Source organism: Phalacrocorax aristotelis, chromosome 4 (assembly GCF_949628215.1).
Source record: "Phalacrocorax aristotelis chromosome 4, bGulAri2.1, whole genome shotgun sequence".
NCBI lineage: Eukaryota > Metazoa > Chordata > Aves > Suliformes > Phalacrocoracidae > Phalacrocorax > Phalacrocorax aristotelis.
The window spans coordinates 5,762,029-5,778,439 of record NC_134279.1 but is presented as its reverse complement, the minus strand read 5'-3'; the positions used below and the strand labels follow the sequence as shown (position 1 = coordinate 5,778,439).

At 38.5% G+C, this 16,411-nt stretch overlaps 1 protein-coding gene across 4 annotated transcripts in view; it reads left to right on the top strand.

Annotated features, from left to right (window-relative positions):
* Window positions 1–16,411, top strand: part of SEC24D (SEC24 homolog D, COPII component) — a 74,249-nt gene that overhangs the window by 37,023 nt on the left and 20,815 nt on the right. For all 4 annotated transcript variants that reach the window (XM_075090127.1, XM_075090126.1, XM_075090128.1 and 1 more), the window contains 2 exons: window positions 14,251–14,389; window positions 16,107–16,222. In XM_075090127.1, the coding sequence (XP_074946228.1) occupies window positions 14,251–14,389; window positions 16,107–16,222 (255 nt within the window). The remainder of the gene's footprint in view (window positions 1–14,250; window positions 14,390–16,106; window positions 16,223–16,411) is intronic.

The window sequence follows — 16,411 nt, the reverse complement described above, 5'->3', positions numbered from 1 at the left end:
TTTCTCAGAAATACTCTTTCAGCTTGAAGGTCCAACCTGGAAGAAGAGAATTAGGGATTTCAGCATGTCTGAAAGGCAGATTTAAGTTCCTTAGCCACTCTGCGTTCTTCTGGGGAAAATGGAGCGTCTACACACAGGGGCTGGTGTCCCGTCTCTAAAAGTGAAGTGGGAATGCTAGCATACAAAGTGAATAAAAATTTTTTTATTAACTAAGGTCTTGGGGAAAAAACTGTCAGGACATGAGAAATACACAGACTGGAACAGGGGCGTCTTTTGAAGACCTGTACAACACATCTCCATTTCCAATAAGGAACGGGATACAAATTATCCCCGTGGGAGAAAATAAGAACACGAAAATCATCATGGTGCTAGATAAAGATGTTAAATGAAAAGGTCTCATGTGTGTCTTTGAATAAGTGTGATGTGTTTTGGGGGGGATCCCCAAAACAAACAGGATTTATCCCTGCAGTGAGAAGGAACAAATTCAAAATTACAGAAATAAAAAGACAAAGATGCTGTTGCTTTATACCCCGCTAGAAACTCCCCAGGCCAGTGAGACCTGGTGGAGTAATACTGTGTCTGAGAAGTTCTCTAGCATCTAAAAGTCTGGTGGAAATTCTGAGCTGAGCGGACACAAGGCCAACATAAGTGAATACAAAGCAAGACACGAAAGTATACCTATACCAGTAGGCTGCATCAAGAGATGAAGGCTCAGCCTCACAACAACTTATAGTTGAAAGAGTAAGAAAGATCTAATGCAGCTAAGATGCAGGATTTCAGGTGATTATGTGTAACCTGGTAAAACTGCACAATGAAAACATTCTAGAGAGGCCATTATGGAAAATTTAAATAGTAAAACTGGCCACACTGAAGAGAAGTTCACAAAGGAGGCTTTACTTCAGTAATCTTACATCACAGACGAGTGCAAATCTAGACATAAATAGAGACTATTCAATAGAGATCATTGTAGGGTTGTGCTTGATATCCCAAGAGTAGTGAAGTTCGTGACACTTGGCATATGGGCACGGCACTTCAGAAGAGCAGAGCAAGTGGAATGGATTTATTCAGAAAAGCCCTCAACTTGAAAGGTAGAGTGGCGGAACCCATGGAAGGCACACAGTATCTCACAGATTACTACAAAAACCTACAGCCCATCTAGAAAATTACGAACTAGTGAATATTACATGTGTGCTATGTATCATTCAAAACAAAGGCTATTAAAACATTCATGCCTTATCCCCCCTGCCCAGTGTCTTAACAGCTCTAGATATTTCTGAATCTTATCTTTACCAAGTTATTATTTATTATTTCTCAAAAATAAGTCATTTTCACTCTCCAGACTTGGATAATCTATGGAAAGTATTTGTTTGTTATAGATTGACAATCCAGTATCATTGTTTGACAGAACTTATTTTTAGTCCACCACTGCTTTAGCAACAGTATATAAAAATAAACTAGCTCTCGCAGTTATCATAGACCAAGCCCTACGTGAATCTGTTTTGGAGACATACAAATGTTTCCAGAGCCTGAATAAACCATGTGATCTTAATTTAACATTTAATGCTACTTGCTAACTTAAGAGAATTTTGTGTTGTAAAAGCAAGTAGAGACTCATCTAAATAGTTATCTGTAGTTTTAAATATTTAAATATCTAAATTACCGTTGTCTTTGCTCCTTAGTAGCTTTGTGTTGTCATTCTCTACCAAGTTCTTTCCCATTTATTTGAATTTTAAAAAAAAATATTAATTGGTGGGAATTTAATATTTCACTTTTCATTTTCTCTTCAGTTAATTAAATAGTTAAAAGATAAAATTGGAATGGAATTACTTCTCAGAAATGCTGGTGTTCATGAGCTAAAAGCTATTTAACCTTTTCAGGATAGCAAACTTGTTGATGACCAGTGCAACTGAGCTGTTTGGAAAGCCATGGTTTTTACAGGGATGATAGTATGGTTTCCTAGGTAGAGCTGTAAGGTTAGCAGAAGCTGAAAATTGAGTGAGGTGAATAACTAGCACATGATGCAATGTTATAAATATTTATTGTTTCAAGAACAAAGTCAAGTACTGGAGTGTGAACTTTCTTTTAGACCCCAAGTCTGCTCCTTTGGGTTTTAAAAAAGTCATTCAAATGTTAAATAAATATGAAGAATTTGGGAACTCCCCACACTCTTGCAATCTACCTCAGATTCTGCTGTCTGTATTCTGTAGCTGGTAAGAAGGGTAAGCAGGCTGTAGCTATAGTTTGAAGCATATTTTTATATAGACATATGCATTTATTAGTAGTTATGTGCTCATGCGGGGCTTTGGTTTGAGGAGAGTGGGGAATGGTTAGTTTGCGGGCAATATGAAACGCTTCCAACTAAACATCTTACTGACTGCTCCTTTCTGGCAGGGGTGTGTTAAAAAGCACAGACTGCAGAACAGATCCTTGAGGTGCTTGCTGATAACATCTACCCACTGTAAAAAGCTGGCATTTTTATTTTACCCTTTGATTTCTGTCTCTTCTTTAGTTACTTATTCACAGGAGTCCCTTCCCCCTATATTGCATGAGAGTTTAGCTAATTTAAGAGCTTTTAATGAGGGATTCTATCAGAAATCTTTTTTCAAAAGGAATGGATTATATCAACTAGGTCATACTTACCTGCATGGTGGCTGACTCTTGACAGAACTCAACAGATCCATATGTCATGACATCCCCCTGCAAGAGCCACATTAACTCTTCCTGTGTATATCCTATTTATCCATCTGTCTTTTTGTGTTCTCCTTCATTGTAGTATCTACCAGTTTGCTTTCTGTGGAAGTAGGGCTTGCTGGTCTGTAGCTCTGGGGTCACCCAGGAGTTCTTTGTAACATTTCTTTTTGTATTGCTGCCTCTTTCCTTTTGGGTGCTGAGGCTTATGTAAGCAATCGGTTTTATATACAGTTCAGCAATTTCACACTGTCTTTTTAGACAGGAGTTGCATGGTTAAACAGTGAAGATGTCCATACTACTAGTAAGCTTTTCGAACTATGAAAAGATGATAGTTTTCTTAAAACTTTGAAGAAAAGGTTCTGAAAGAGAGATTGGTGACAGTTTTGCCCTGCTGTCTGTTTTGAAATGTCTCGCCCTTCTCAGTGTTGGCTTGTAACTTCGTAATCCCCATATGTACTTGGGTCTTGATGCAAGTGAGATTCCTCTTCGTATTCACAACTCCTGGAAACGAGATGTCAGAGCCTATTGAATGTTTAGTGACCTTTTTCCTTTGTGTAAATTTCATATGACCCTTTATATTTAGGTTATTCAAAATTGCTTCATGTCTGTTGACAATACTGGACTTCTTTCCAGTGTAGGTAACAAAAGCTTCCTCGTTTTGAGTGAGTACTCCACAGCAAACACAGCAGCTGGTGACCAATGAGGAGATAATACTTTGCAGTCTCTGAATTGCAAGTGGGACAGATTGCTTGCGTGCTTAGCAGTTCTGGTCTCTGGATTGTCCAAGATCCAGCAGAAAATTATTTTGTCAATGTCTTTGGCATACGCTATCGAAGTAATCTGTGCTAGTTTTCATGTTTTCCTAAAACACAGTGTGAGTAAAAGCCCTGCACATGTGATATAACTTAATAGTTAGGACACTTAGTCTGACAATGTTGAAATGCTTTTTTTACCCTCCAGGAAAGGGGGGCCGACCACCAAGCTATTTGCCAGTTTGCGCAGAAGAGTTCGTTGCCTCCATTTAAACTTCCACAGGTGGAAATCAGTGAACCAGAAAGCAAGCACATGCATCAGTACCACACTGTAGGTTGCAACTAGGCCAGTTAGTCTCGGGATAGGGCCATGCGACCAGACATTCCTCCTTGTTCTTAGGACCGCCTTGGTATTTTCTCAACCAATCCATTGTCGAGCTGTTTGGAACAATCAGTCCATATAGAGGCTGTCCAGGTAGCTTAAACTTGTAACCTGAACTCATTGCTGTATACCACACTGGCAAGTGTGAGCCTAAGCACTGCTGTTTCTTCCATTTTCCAGATACTAAAATAAAACAAGTTCCAAAGCTTCCTTGTTGATGCCTTCATTTGGGAGAGAACCCTGAGACTCTGGTCTCATAGTTCTGAGTCTGCCTGGACTATGGAGCAGGATAGGTATTTGACAATTTTTGTTGCTCTGTCAATGCTATTTTACTTCATTTTTTTCAACTAGCTAGCACCAGGTTAATGTCTGGGGTTTTTCCATAGCTCCTCTGGGGTTCCTGACTCTCCCATGCATGGTATGGAGAGCCCAGAACTCTCAAGCATCTCCAGGTGCCTCACCCAGAAAGTTTTATATCACTGGAGGCCAGTGCCTGTAAGCGAGGTGTTGCAATGCCTAATTTAGAGGTGCATAAATCCTATACTAGATGAGGCTTTCTTTATGCAGTATGCCCCATGCTAGTCTGCATTTGGTGGTAAAGCACTGGGAATTGGATTGCTTCCCAGTCATCAGGGAGATGGTTCATCATCTAGGAGAAAGTTTTTTCTTACCCGATTGGGCTGCAGCTACACTCTGTAACTCAAATGAACTTTCAGAGCCAAATTTAGCAAAGGCTTTGGCAGCAGAGCTTTTCCAAGTTAAAATAAATTTCCTGATTTAATTTTTTTCTGTCTTTTTGGCTTTAGTGTACATTTTAAAATAATCTTGAAGTGTGCTCTGTAAAATATTTCTGCAAGATGTTGCTGCATGTACCATTGTTGTTATGGTGAGGTAATTCTGAAAGAGGTGGGGACAGTGACTTGAAATTTGTCATTTATATAAACCTTATTCGTGTTGTAATCAGTTCCTGATTAATTTTTTACAAATTTGAAATTTATACTGGGAAAATGCCTTTCTAAAGATGTCATAATTAGTTTCTGATAAGTTGGAGACCATTCTTCAGAATGGTAATGGCAGAAGAAAAACCTGACTAAGCCGCAGTAAATATAGAAGGGAAATAAAAAGTAACATTCATATCCAGTTAATCAGCTGGCCAACAGTGTTGATAATTTGTTTTGCCAATGAAAATTATAGTCAAGTAAAAGATTACTTTGGCTATCACTAGATACCTCTAACTCAAAATAGCTGCTAGAATGATGTCTGCCATTCTGTGCGTGCGTTTTCCACTACGGACTGCACGTTGCTCTCCTGGAATGGTGTTTGTCTCCTCTTACGCACTGGCTGAAGTTGATTGTAGCAACAGCAGTAAATTAAACATTATAAGACTGCAAGCTCTAACCATAAGCCATCAGGGATGTTACTAAGTTACCCTGGAAACTTCACAGAGTCAGAACACACTGGGATTTAGTAAATTCAGGAGGAAAAGTTTGTGTTTTGATTTGTAAACTGAAGTTGTTATTGCATTTTCAGTTTATATGTATTTTACTTATCTGTGCATATTAGTGCGGTATTGTGTTTTGGATGCAACCATGTAAAGTGTGTAATTACATAGAAAAAATGTTTTTTAAAGTTGAACAGGAAGCTGATGTTGGGACAGGGGGATTGTGGTTGAATGGTGTGGTTTTAGGGGTTTTTTTGTGTCAAACAATCATTGCACCAGGTTACATCTAGGGCCTAATCATAGCAGGCTTTAATGCAGTCCTGGAGAAAAACAGAAGAAACTAAGCCTTCTTTTACAGAATGTCCCTTATTAATACTGTGGGAAGGGAAATAGGTGGAGGGGACTGCTTTTTCATGTGCTGTTTAACAGAATTAAGTAATCCAGGCTTGCTAAATAGAGGCATGGATTACCTCCTCAGCCCTAGGGTAAAGGAGCAATAGAACAGGTCTGCCCTTCCCAGGACTGCTTAGCCCATAGCTCAGTTCCGCACAGCCCCTTACTTGTGACATTCAGCTATAGCTCAGTGTTAATAAAAAAGAGGGGGGGTAGTTGCATACAAACATTATTAATGTTTGGAGGTTCTGGAGTCTGCTTGAAGCATCCCAGCTATCATAGCAGAGAAAGTATTCATGGAAGAGGGACCTGGAGTGTGAACATTCCTCCCTGATGTGGTATTTTTAAAGTGACAGGAAGTTTTGCTATTGACCTTCAAAACTAACATCGTAGAAAGGACTTGACTTTTAAAAAGGGTATTAAACTCATTCCAAACATCCTTGCTTCCGAGGTGAAGGTATTCAGTGCTGCTTTTTGTTCACATACAAAAAATCTCCTTATACCCGCTAAGTACTCCTGTGGCAATTGGCTAGCTTTATTAGTTGGCTTGTGAATGCAGCATGACACTTTAAGTACACCCAGTTCTTTCTGATTTCAGTGGAAATAAATTAATCAGCCTTAGAGACATGTTTACTAATAAATATTCTTCAATAAGGCCTGCAGATAAGCAGAACTCTGTTATCCACCTTGAATTAAAACACTCTTAAACTTACCTGTGCTTTTTTTTCTAATTAAAATTTGTCTTTGATATGTTAGGCTGCACAAAAACAAGAGAAAGAGAGTTCCTGTTGTAGAAAGTTCTAAGGAATGCAAACATGAATAGTCAGTTTAAAAAACCATAGTAATGCCCTCTAATAAAATAGAAAGAACTCCAGTTTTTTTGGAAGGAAAGAAGCCCTCCATTCATCAGACTTTCACGCGTGATCTTAAGTCAGTAATTACTTTCCTCTAAAATGCTGAAAAGTATTATATATGTGTTTATATATACACATTATATACACACACACCTGTCTATCCACCCGTGTGTGTGTGTGTGTGTATGTACAAAAAAAACCAACAACAAAAAAACCCCACATATTTGGTCTCTAAAGCTGACGATAGCCCAGCGGGCCAGAATGGTCCTGAAATCCAAAGTTAGGTTTTGGTTTTGTTCTTGCTACAAAGTCATGAATAACTATGATAATGGTCTTCTGATGCAGAATTTCTTCTAGGAGAAGTGTTGCTTCAGAGATTGCTCTGCTACATTTAAATTTATTTAGAAATTTAAATATTTGTTCCCTAAACCTAGAGCTGTGTGTTCCACGAGTACTATTTGGAGTGTTGCTTGATTGCCTAAGGATTGCCTAAGGATATTCTAGAGCATGTTAGAAGTGGTCACAGCTGTGTTTGCATTAAATGGTCTTTGACCTTCTAAAACAGAATTGATATGCCAATTTACCTGTTACCTTTGTATGTTATAGGCTGTGTCTGTATTTTAAACTGTGGTGATAGATTTTATCATCTATTTAGCAGTCTTGAAAAATTTTGTGTGAGGATAAACTAAGATTGATGTGACCATACAGCACATGTAAGAGACTGAGCCTGTCAAGAAGTCGTCAATAGTAATAGTATTTGGAGCCCAAATTGTCTCTGCTCTTTTGAAGATCCTCTGGAGCTCTCCTACAGTGATCTGCAAAAAATAAAAACGATGCTTGAATGAGGTGTCTTTGAGAGTTCTGTTTAATTCCGTAAAATATACTGTTAAATATCTTTTATGTTGTTCTGTCCTGAGTGAATCTCAAGTCAGACAGAGAACAAATCACTGAAAAATCAAACTTCTAATTTTGTTGTGAATCTCCTGTGATCAATAAAACTAGACTACCATTGCGACTTCCCATTTCTGTAGATAAGCTTCCTAAAACTTGTCTGTCTTATTTTTCAATGATTTTACAGCTAGTGTGACAATCATACCTAAAAGTCTCAGGCAAGGACTGCAGCGCTGGACCCTCTGTGATACTGATATGTGGGAAGTGGAGCTGTGGATTAGTACAGGCATGAACCTGAGTCCTCTCATGTGATTTAATGTGTGCATATCGCCCTCAGGGGTGCTAACAGGGAGGGTGGGGGTGTGTGTGTGTGTGACATGACAATGATAAGTGTCCTAGAGTAGCTTTGTCTGTCTCTTACACCTTCCCTTGTTCTCTTCTTGTGTATGTGCCTCTGCACCAGCTCCCACTCTTGCTAGGATGAGTACAGACTGGACTGAGGCAGGTCTTGCTTGAGATCTGATTGTTTTAAAGCACTAACATTTTGGAAGTCCGTTGTTCAGCATGGTTTCTTGATTATCCAATTTCACGCTCCTGCTTATATCATCAGTTAATCCTGGCTGCTGACCTTCACTTGAGATACAGCATGTCCGTACATCCAAATAACAGTCAGCACTTCAAAGCTGAGAAGTGCTGGAGAGCGCTGATTTGTTAACGCTTGGTATTCCTGGTCTGAGATCATGACCAGGAGAGCTTGTGGTGCCGCTCTTAAGCATGGATAGTAAAATGTGTTGTCTTTTGGTTTTTTTTCCCTCCTCCTTCTATCACCTGTATGATATGGAAGTTCTAAAGAAGTAAGCTAATTAATTTTGATGTTTCTTTACATCAAAATTTTATTATTACATGTATTTTACCCCCATCCTCAAACTTTTAAAAATCATCCTTCTTATGTTGAATAGAGTAGCCTGTATTTACATTCTTCATGCTGCCAACTCTATTCAGTCAGTTGAAATACTCCCCTTAAAAAGGGAAGGCTAAGTAAGGATTTCAAGGATAGTATGATGTATGATCCACTGAAATCAATAACTAGTCTTCTGTTTATTTTAATTCACACTGGATCATATGCCATGTGCAGTGTCAACTTGAAATTCAGCTACCCTGCCACGGTACTTTTTGCACTGCGGTGCATGCAGGTGAACGTTCAGCCTGGGTCTGGAGGGTTTTTGAGCAAGAAGGTTTGAACGTGCTGCTTGTGTTTTCATACGGCCTGTAAAAATCAGGGTAGAGCCAAGAGATACTGCGTCACGTGGTTGATGCTGTAGCTGGGCTGCAGCTATGCAAACAAACAAGGAAGTAGATGAAAAAGCACTGTGTTACGGAAAATACTTGAACATGCTGTGAACCCTGCAAAGGAGATAGTCCAAATTGGCTTGAGTCATCAGCTGATGAGGCTGATAGCGTTCAACATCTGAAAACCAAGAAGAGGAAGAATAATTTCTGTCTTCAGGGGGAATGGCTTCTGATAAAAGACAGTAGGAACATCACAAAGAAAAATGCTTTCTTGACATTTTAATGCGACTCAGTAAAGCAACTCAAAACCAAGGGATTATTTGTAGACTGGTTAATCTTTCTCAAAAGCAATCTATGATGATACAATAAAAGAAAACACACCCCTTCAACAGTCCTGGGAAACGGAGACAGTTTGGTCCATGACCTAGTTTTTTTTCCAGAAACAACAGTGTTATATTTCAAAATTCTCTTTGATTATCTGGAAGAGATTTTTCCTCATCTCTATACTGTACTAATTAAACAGAAGACTTACTTGGGGCAGTGGTACCACACTTGACCAACGGCCTTCTCTTCTGTTCATTAGAAAGTTATATTGGATAGCATATCTTGAAATTCTCATATTAATATTTTAATAATTAGACTCACATCAATGTCAGTGTAAATAATAACTCTAGAAACACTGCCTTTCTGAGTTTGTCACCCTCACAAACTGCACAGCTTGTCTACTTAATGAATTGTCTGGATTGAATAGTTGGCAGGTTTGTGACTTTTTTTTCCTGTTAATCAGCCATGCAAATAGTGTTTAGTGTTCACCGTACGTCAGAAGTATAAAATATTTCATCTGCTGTAGTACTACTGATCATGGAGTATAATTTTAAGGAACTGTCGTATTGGAAGTCATCAGGAGCTCAGTGTCTGTGCAGCTCTCCAAACCTGTGAGATATTCTTCCTTCTGAAACAAATAGCCCTCATCTAAATACCTCCTGAAATCTTAGATCCCCTAAATCTGGGGTTTCCATGGGATTTGCTTTCAGAATTGCTTGCCCCTGATATAATTTCCAGTTGAAAAGGCAACTTGTCACGTGTAGTATACAATGTTATCTTGTGTAGTGACCCTCCATGTTATCCAGCAGTAACTTTCTTCAAATGTATAGAGAAGAACTGGTGGCAAATTCCTCCTCTTGTGGGGACGGGTAAGGGTGTGATAGAGACACTGCTCTGACTGAAAACTACACTTACGGAAAGAGGTTTTGTGTTCCGCTTGCAGGTAGCTGGGCTTCACAAGTCATGTGGGCCTCTCTTAAATATGACAGCATTGCTGTTGTTTCAGTGCGGGAGTGTTAAATGCACCTAAACAATGGTGGAGTCAAATTAAGTGCAAAACCGTAGCTCCTAATATACACTTGTCACTGTACTGATAGATTCTGTGTCAAGGAGCGGATAGGAATCCACCTTGGCTGTGGTAGGTAGGAAAAGGCAAAGACGAGGTGCAGTGTCCATCACATACGGAGATTTGTCTTGCAGCACAGCTACAAAGTGTTTTCCTGCAGCCCAGTCTGTACGTTGGTTGGCAATGAAAACAGATGCTGTATTTATTTTATTTTGTTGTGTGATGAATGGCTAGTTTTCTTCAGTGTTTGCGTATGCCTCTTGTTCTCCAGAGACGTGTGCTCTCTTATTTTTCTCTTCAGAACGCCTTTCCAGAGATGTGCCATGATCTTGAGCTTCATCGCAGTCTTTACTCCTACACTTATCATTTCCAGCTGTGGCCCTGATCATACAATATGAATACGGTGATACTTAGCAGGCATCACAGGGAACCCTGAGGAGTGGGTCAGGACTTCATTTTTATAGCAAGCAATAGTAATTCAGCTTTCTCAGACTTTAAAGCGCAGGTTACAGTCCCTTTGGAAATTTATATGGATGTATTTCATCTTGGAGCTGTGCCACCAATGTCTATCTCTTGCTTTGTAATATTGTCCTGACTCCTGAGAGATGTTCTTGCTGAAATATTTCCAAAATAAAACTCTTGCTATCCCAGCTATATTTGGACTAATAGTGGGATAAATTATGGTTTATCAGATTGGCTTTCAGGACTTGCACTCCAGCGGGGCCCTGAGGATCCAGCGAAGGGAAAGTTTATGCAGGTCTCTGACAGCATTTCCCATCTCTCCTGCTCAGTCCTCCTTTGCTTTAACCTAAAACCGATAATGTTCTGCCTCCCAGTACAACTGATTATTTCTGCCTCTCTACTCTTTTGGCTTACATAAAGGGAATCCCTTTTATGTGTCCCATTCAGTTTTAGGCTACCGAGTATTAGTTTGGGTTTGAGAAATACTAATGTTTTGATAGTACTGGAATGCCAACAATCAATAGCTAAGTGTCCCTTTCTGTGAGGTCCATCTCTGTTCCCAATTAGGTGGTCCGAAGAGGCAAATTGGACAAAGGTTTGCGAAGAGATGAGGGGGGAGAGAAGTGTAAGGCCATAACAAGTCCATGAGTATAATAAATGTCCAAATAGTTATGGTAGGTATCTAGCTTGATTCACTTATTATTGGCAGAGATTTAGGAGAGGAGAGGAAAGAAAATGCTGATACCTTACAGGTGGAAAGGCAAAAGAAAAAGGAGTATTGCATTTGTTTAAAAAAAAAACAATCAAACAAAAAAAAAGTTTGTGTTTTTAAAATTTTATTTTACTTTATCTTATTCCCCTCCTCCTATGAGAGTTTGCTGCTGACTTCCATGGCACCAAAAGCAGATCTCAGCTTTATCTTCTGGTATATAGTGACATCTACAGAGAGTGGAGCACATCAAACAAGACTTCCTTTCCCATTTAGTACCTTGTCTTTTTTATGACCCTTTTTCTTTTATCTATTCATTAGTTTAAGCATTTTATGCTTTTAAATGCATGTACAGTATTATTTACCTCTGTACATTCCCATGGAGATCTACCTATTTTTTTAAAGCAAGTTACTTCACCCTGACAGAAGTTATTTTGACAGTCAGAAATGCAACAGCAGTTTACACACCCAAACAGAAATTACTTTCTCTCGGTGGGTAGAATGTCTAGTCTTATGGTGTAATGCCTGGAAGATTCCAGCTTCTTTGAGGTAAAGTTTCTTTCACAGCTGTGTTGTTCACATCAAGAAGTGGGTTTGATGCTTTTGGTCCGAGTGCTTATTCTGAAATTATACAAATAGCTTTTTCATTAGATGTGTTCATTATTGATGTAATGTTTTAAATTATTTAAAGAAAACACAAAAATGTAAATTCTATGTAATTTCAGAAAATTCCAAATGACTAAATCAATAAGGGTACACATCAGGCTTTTTTGCAGGATTTTTATTTGTCAAAATGCACTTTTGTTTGGTTTTGATCATTGATTTTTTTCCCCTTAATTTTTTTTAAATTATGCAAGCTTATTAGGAAGAAAAAATAGCTAGCTTCTGAAGTATGATTTTATTGGTGTTTAATCCTTTATTTCTCTGGGCAAGACAAAACAGAATCCAGCCTAGTTTATGTTTACAGAACATTGCCTATTAATACTCTTTTCTTAAGACTTGAGTGCATGTTTTAACCTCATGCACGGCACACAGTCTCAGTAACTTCAAGACAACCATTTAATGCGTAAAGTTAAACGTGCACGTAAATCCTTGCAAACATAAGCCTTATGCTTCTGGGGCTTTAACTCGACACTTTAAAAAGGACTTTGTAGTAAGGAATTTTTTTTAAAGAAGCTTAAAGGGGAGGGGGAAACTAAAATTGCCGCTCCAAATATAAGAAGACAAGGAAAACCCCATTATTTTTATTTCTGCTGTCTTTAAAAAAGTAATTATTAATTTATTAAAATCTGTGTATCTAGTCTTTTATTGTTCTGGTTCATGCTTTTTACATAAAGGCCTTAATTTTGGTATTTCAAAATATGGTCACCTGGGGGTAGTTTTTCTTTGCTCTTGGCTAACATTAAAGGTATCAAAACAAGGTTTAAAACAAGGTTTAAAGCTACTAAAATAAACATGTATAAATGCATCAGGAGTTGTTTTTTTCCTTTACCAGGTCAGATGCTATAATGATATTAACTGCAAACCAGATCCAGGCCTCATTAAACTAATACAGCGGAATGATAATCAGAAAATTGCCAAGTAATGAACAAACCCCAGAAGTTTTAAAACTTATTAAGCGATTGTGGCTGATGAGCAGGTTTTATAGCCAAGGCTTTAATATCTGAAAAACGACCCTGACAGTTTGCCAGCAGACATTATTGGTTAGTTTGTGTTAAACTCAATTTTCATAGAAGAAAGAACACAAAGTAAATAACATCTCAGCCGAGCAGGAGGGAGCACTTAAAACCCATGTAGTAAAAATCTACTTGTATGTAGAAAATCCTTGGCAAAAAGCATTAAGCCCTTTGGAGAAATAAATGAGTAAAATAATCTCTGTAAAATATAAACAAACACTAAAATATATGTAAGCAGTGAATAATAGGAGGACATGGACGATTTTCTAGGTATTCAAAGACTCTTATGCTCCAATAAAATGTAAAGTGTATAATAGATGAAATATGTCCATTCCATAAGAAAAGACAGAATAATTAAAAAAAAAAAAAGCATGCTAGTGGCAATGTTTTAGCGTTCAAAGGCTGTCAGCATTTTTCCTCTTGTAGAGATCTATTATGTGTCCAGACTCTGGATTTCTTTCGTTATTCTTACATTCAGAACCCTTTTTGTTGGGATTAAAGGGAGTAAGAAAAAAAGGAAAATACAAAACTTCCATTTTTATAGTGGTTTCAAGTATGACTTTTCTAATGTTAAGTATAATCACAGGAATCTTTCAATTGCTGCACAGTAATTATTGAAAGAGGCATCTGGAAAACGTCTTCCATTAGCTGTGGTTTTTGGCAGAGGCTATAAGCAAGCATGGTCAGTGTAATTAAACTGACGAGTGCTTGAGATACTGTATTTGTTTGCTGTACATACTTTCCTTTAATAAATATTAGTATTTCTTCTAAAACTTCTACTCTAGCTCATGACCCTGACAACATTTAAACGTTAGTATAGCATGTAACATGGCAGCATGCGGGGGGGAAACATTTAGGATAAAATATTAGCAGCTTTCTTAGCAAATACCTGTTTGAGAGACTCTGTGCAACAGATAGGCAGTGATAGATTTCTTTTGGAAAAGCTGAATCTGACAGAGAAGGCAAAATACCTGACTCCAGCAGATTTCACTTAGCGAGCTGTAAAAACCCTTTGCTGGAGAAAATCAGCCTGGAGCCCTCACCTTCCAATGCTTTCAAAACTTCGTAGGCTTTCGGTGTGAATCCTTACTCTGATAAATGTTAGGATACGGTCTGTGAACTTGTAAATTTAGCCCCTCAGGGGACCTGTGGGATTGGGCACACCATACCGCAGCTTTTGGGTAAATGCTGAACAATGAATGATCCCTTGGTCAGGTGATCTCTAACAAGGGTGAAGTCCGAGCAGTGGCTTTTTAGCTCACTTTATTTGGTTTCAAGTTTGTATTGCTTTTTATAACTTCCTGTACCCCTTCATCTAGGCACCTCTTTATGTTGTAAACCACGGTGAGACTGGACCAATCCGATGCAACAGGTGCAAAGCTTATATGTGTCCCTTCATGCAGTTTATTGAAGGTGGAAGAAGATACCAGTGTGGATTTTGCAATTGTATAAATGATGGTAAGTGGTGTTTCTCTGATCTGTGATTCATACAAATTCCATAAAACTAAAAAGACACGATATCCCTAAAATGATTTTCTTGATGAGAAAACAGTTTAGTAAGATGCAGTAACTAGGCCTATTTCACAAGTAAATAAAAAAATACAGCCCAAGAAAAATATGTAGAAACATTCGTTCAGTACAATTTAAAAAAATAAATGTATGAAAAATACTGCTGACTCATGAAGTCCATTCTGATACGATCAAAACTTTGTTTAAAAATGTTGTGTCAACATAGGATACAAAGCTGCTTGTACTGCTAACTGAAAGCAACTTTTGTGTGGAAAAAATCAACTTTTTTTAAGAAATCTGAATGTCCAGCAAGAACCAAGTGTTTAGAACCATGTTAGCCTAGTCCTGTCTGTGACCGTGGATGCAATGGTTAAATAACCTATTAATCTTCCTGTGACAAGTGTTGGTTTTCACAGAAGATACCATGCCATATTTGTTCAAGTGTGCTGCATGTGACTCATAACTGTTCTTGTGCTCTTGGCTAAATCCCAACTCTTTGCCAGAACTAGCCTTTCTAGACATTTGTATCAAGTTGGATTTCCTCAGCTGGATCACAGCGGTATAGTGCTTTCCCTAATACAGTAATCTTTTCAACTCTGAAATGTGAACCTTGACAGCCTCGTTCCAACTTCTTTTCTGCCTGACGCTCAAATGTTTGTGCAAGCATAGCAGATAACAAATTTCATGGTTTGTTAGCAATTTAAACTCTCATAAAGAGAAATTTAAATGCATTGTGAACATTTTAAGAAAGGCATTTAAGTTGCAGTGTCGTTTTAAATCATGCTTTGTAGTACTACAGTGTAATTGCATCCAAGTCAGAAAGCACTTGAAAGAAAACTTTAATGAGGACTAAAAATGGCCAACAGACGAGGTAGATATTCCCCCCAGCTCACACACTCGTATACTTTTTACAGGCAAAAATGTGAAAAATAAGCATTCTAAATATATATTGATTGAGGAAAGAGGAGCTAAAATCCAGAGGTTTCTCTTCCCCAGCGTGACTCTAACCATTAGCCTAGCTGCATACAAATTGTTGGTGGCAAACCCACTGCATTTCTTAATGCTTTGGAGTTCTGCACCATTTATCTGTAGCTGCAGAAAGTTCCTAATATAACGGACCCAATGCACTTTGCTGTACCACAGGCCAGGGTTGTGAGCCTGAACCAGAGCTATTTCCAGTGAAGCGGTATTTTTGGATAAAGCAGTACAGGCTTTAGTAAGAGTGCTGTTTTTACTGCTGTCCCTCTGCAGAGCTCTGGCTCCGGTGATTTGAATTAAGCTGTGAGTAGTCCGTACCTACTAATAAACTAGTCACTGTTCAGTTTGTATCCTGAGGGTAACAGGCTCCTGCCTGTGGAGTTGACCTGGGGCAGTTTTACCTACTGAAGCCTGACGGCGTAGAGGTGGGACAATATGGACATTTATAGGGGAATATGCCCTATTCTCCACATAAAAAAGGAGCTGGCATTAGGTGAATGCTGTGGTTTTTTAAGCCAATGTGGGGAAAAAAACCCACTGCAACCTGGATAAGTGTTTAAACTCTTCCCTTGATCGGTAACAGAGGAGCCTGCATTAGTACGTTGTATCTATTGAAAGAAGTTGTTGGGTTGTTCCCCTCCTCCCCAAAATATAAACCCTTTTCTCCTGCTCTTGTGTTGGCTTTTAGTCCCTCCATTCTTCTTTCAACATCTGGACCACATTGGCCGACGGGTAGACCACTATGAAAGGCCTGAGCTATCTCTGGGATCTTATGAATATGTTGCTACTTTGGATTATTGCCGAGTGAGTATTTCCAGTATGCGAACTTAATGCAGAATTTTATGTCAAAACAAACAAAATCCTTCAAATACCTACAGCAGAGTAAATGTACTTGTAAGCTGAATATCAGAGTCCAGGAGCATTCTAGAAATGTAGAAAGGTGCGGAGAACTTAAGCTTACAATATTATGTTTTGTTCTTTTGTGCTGCAGAG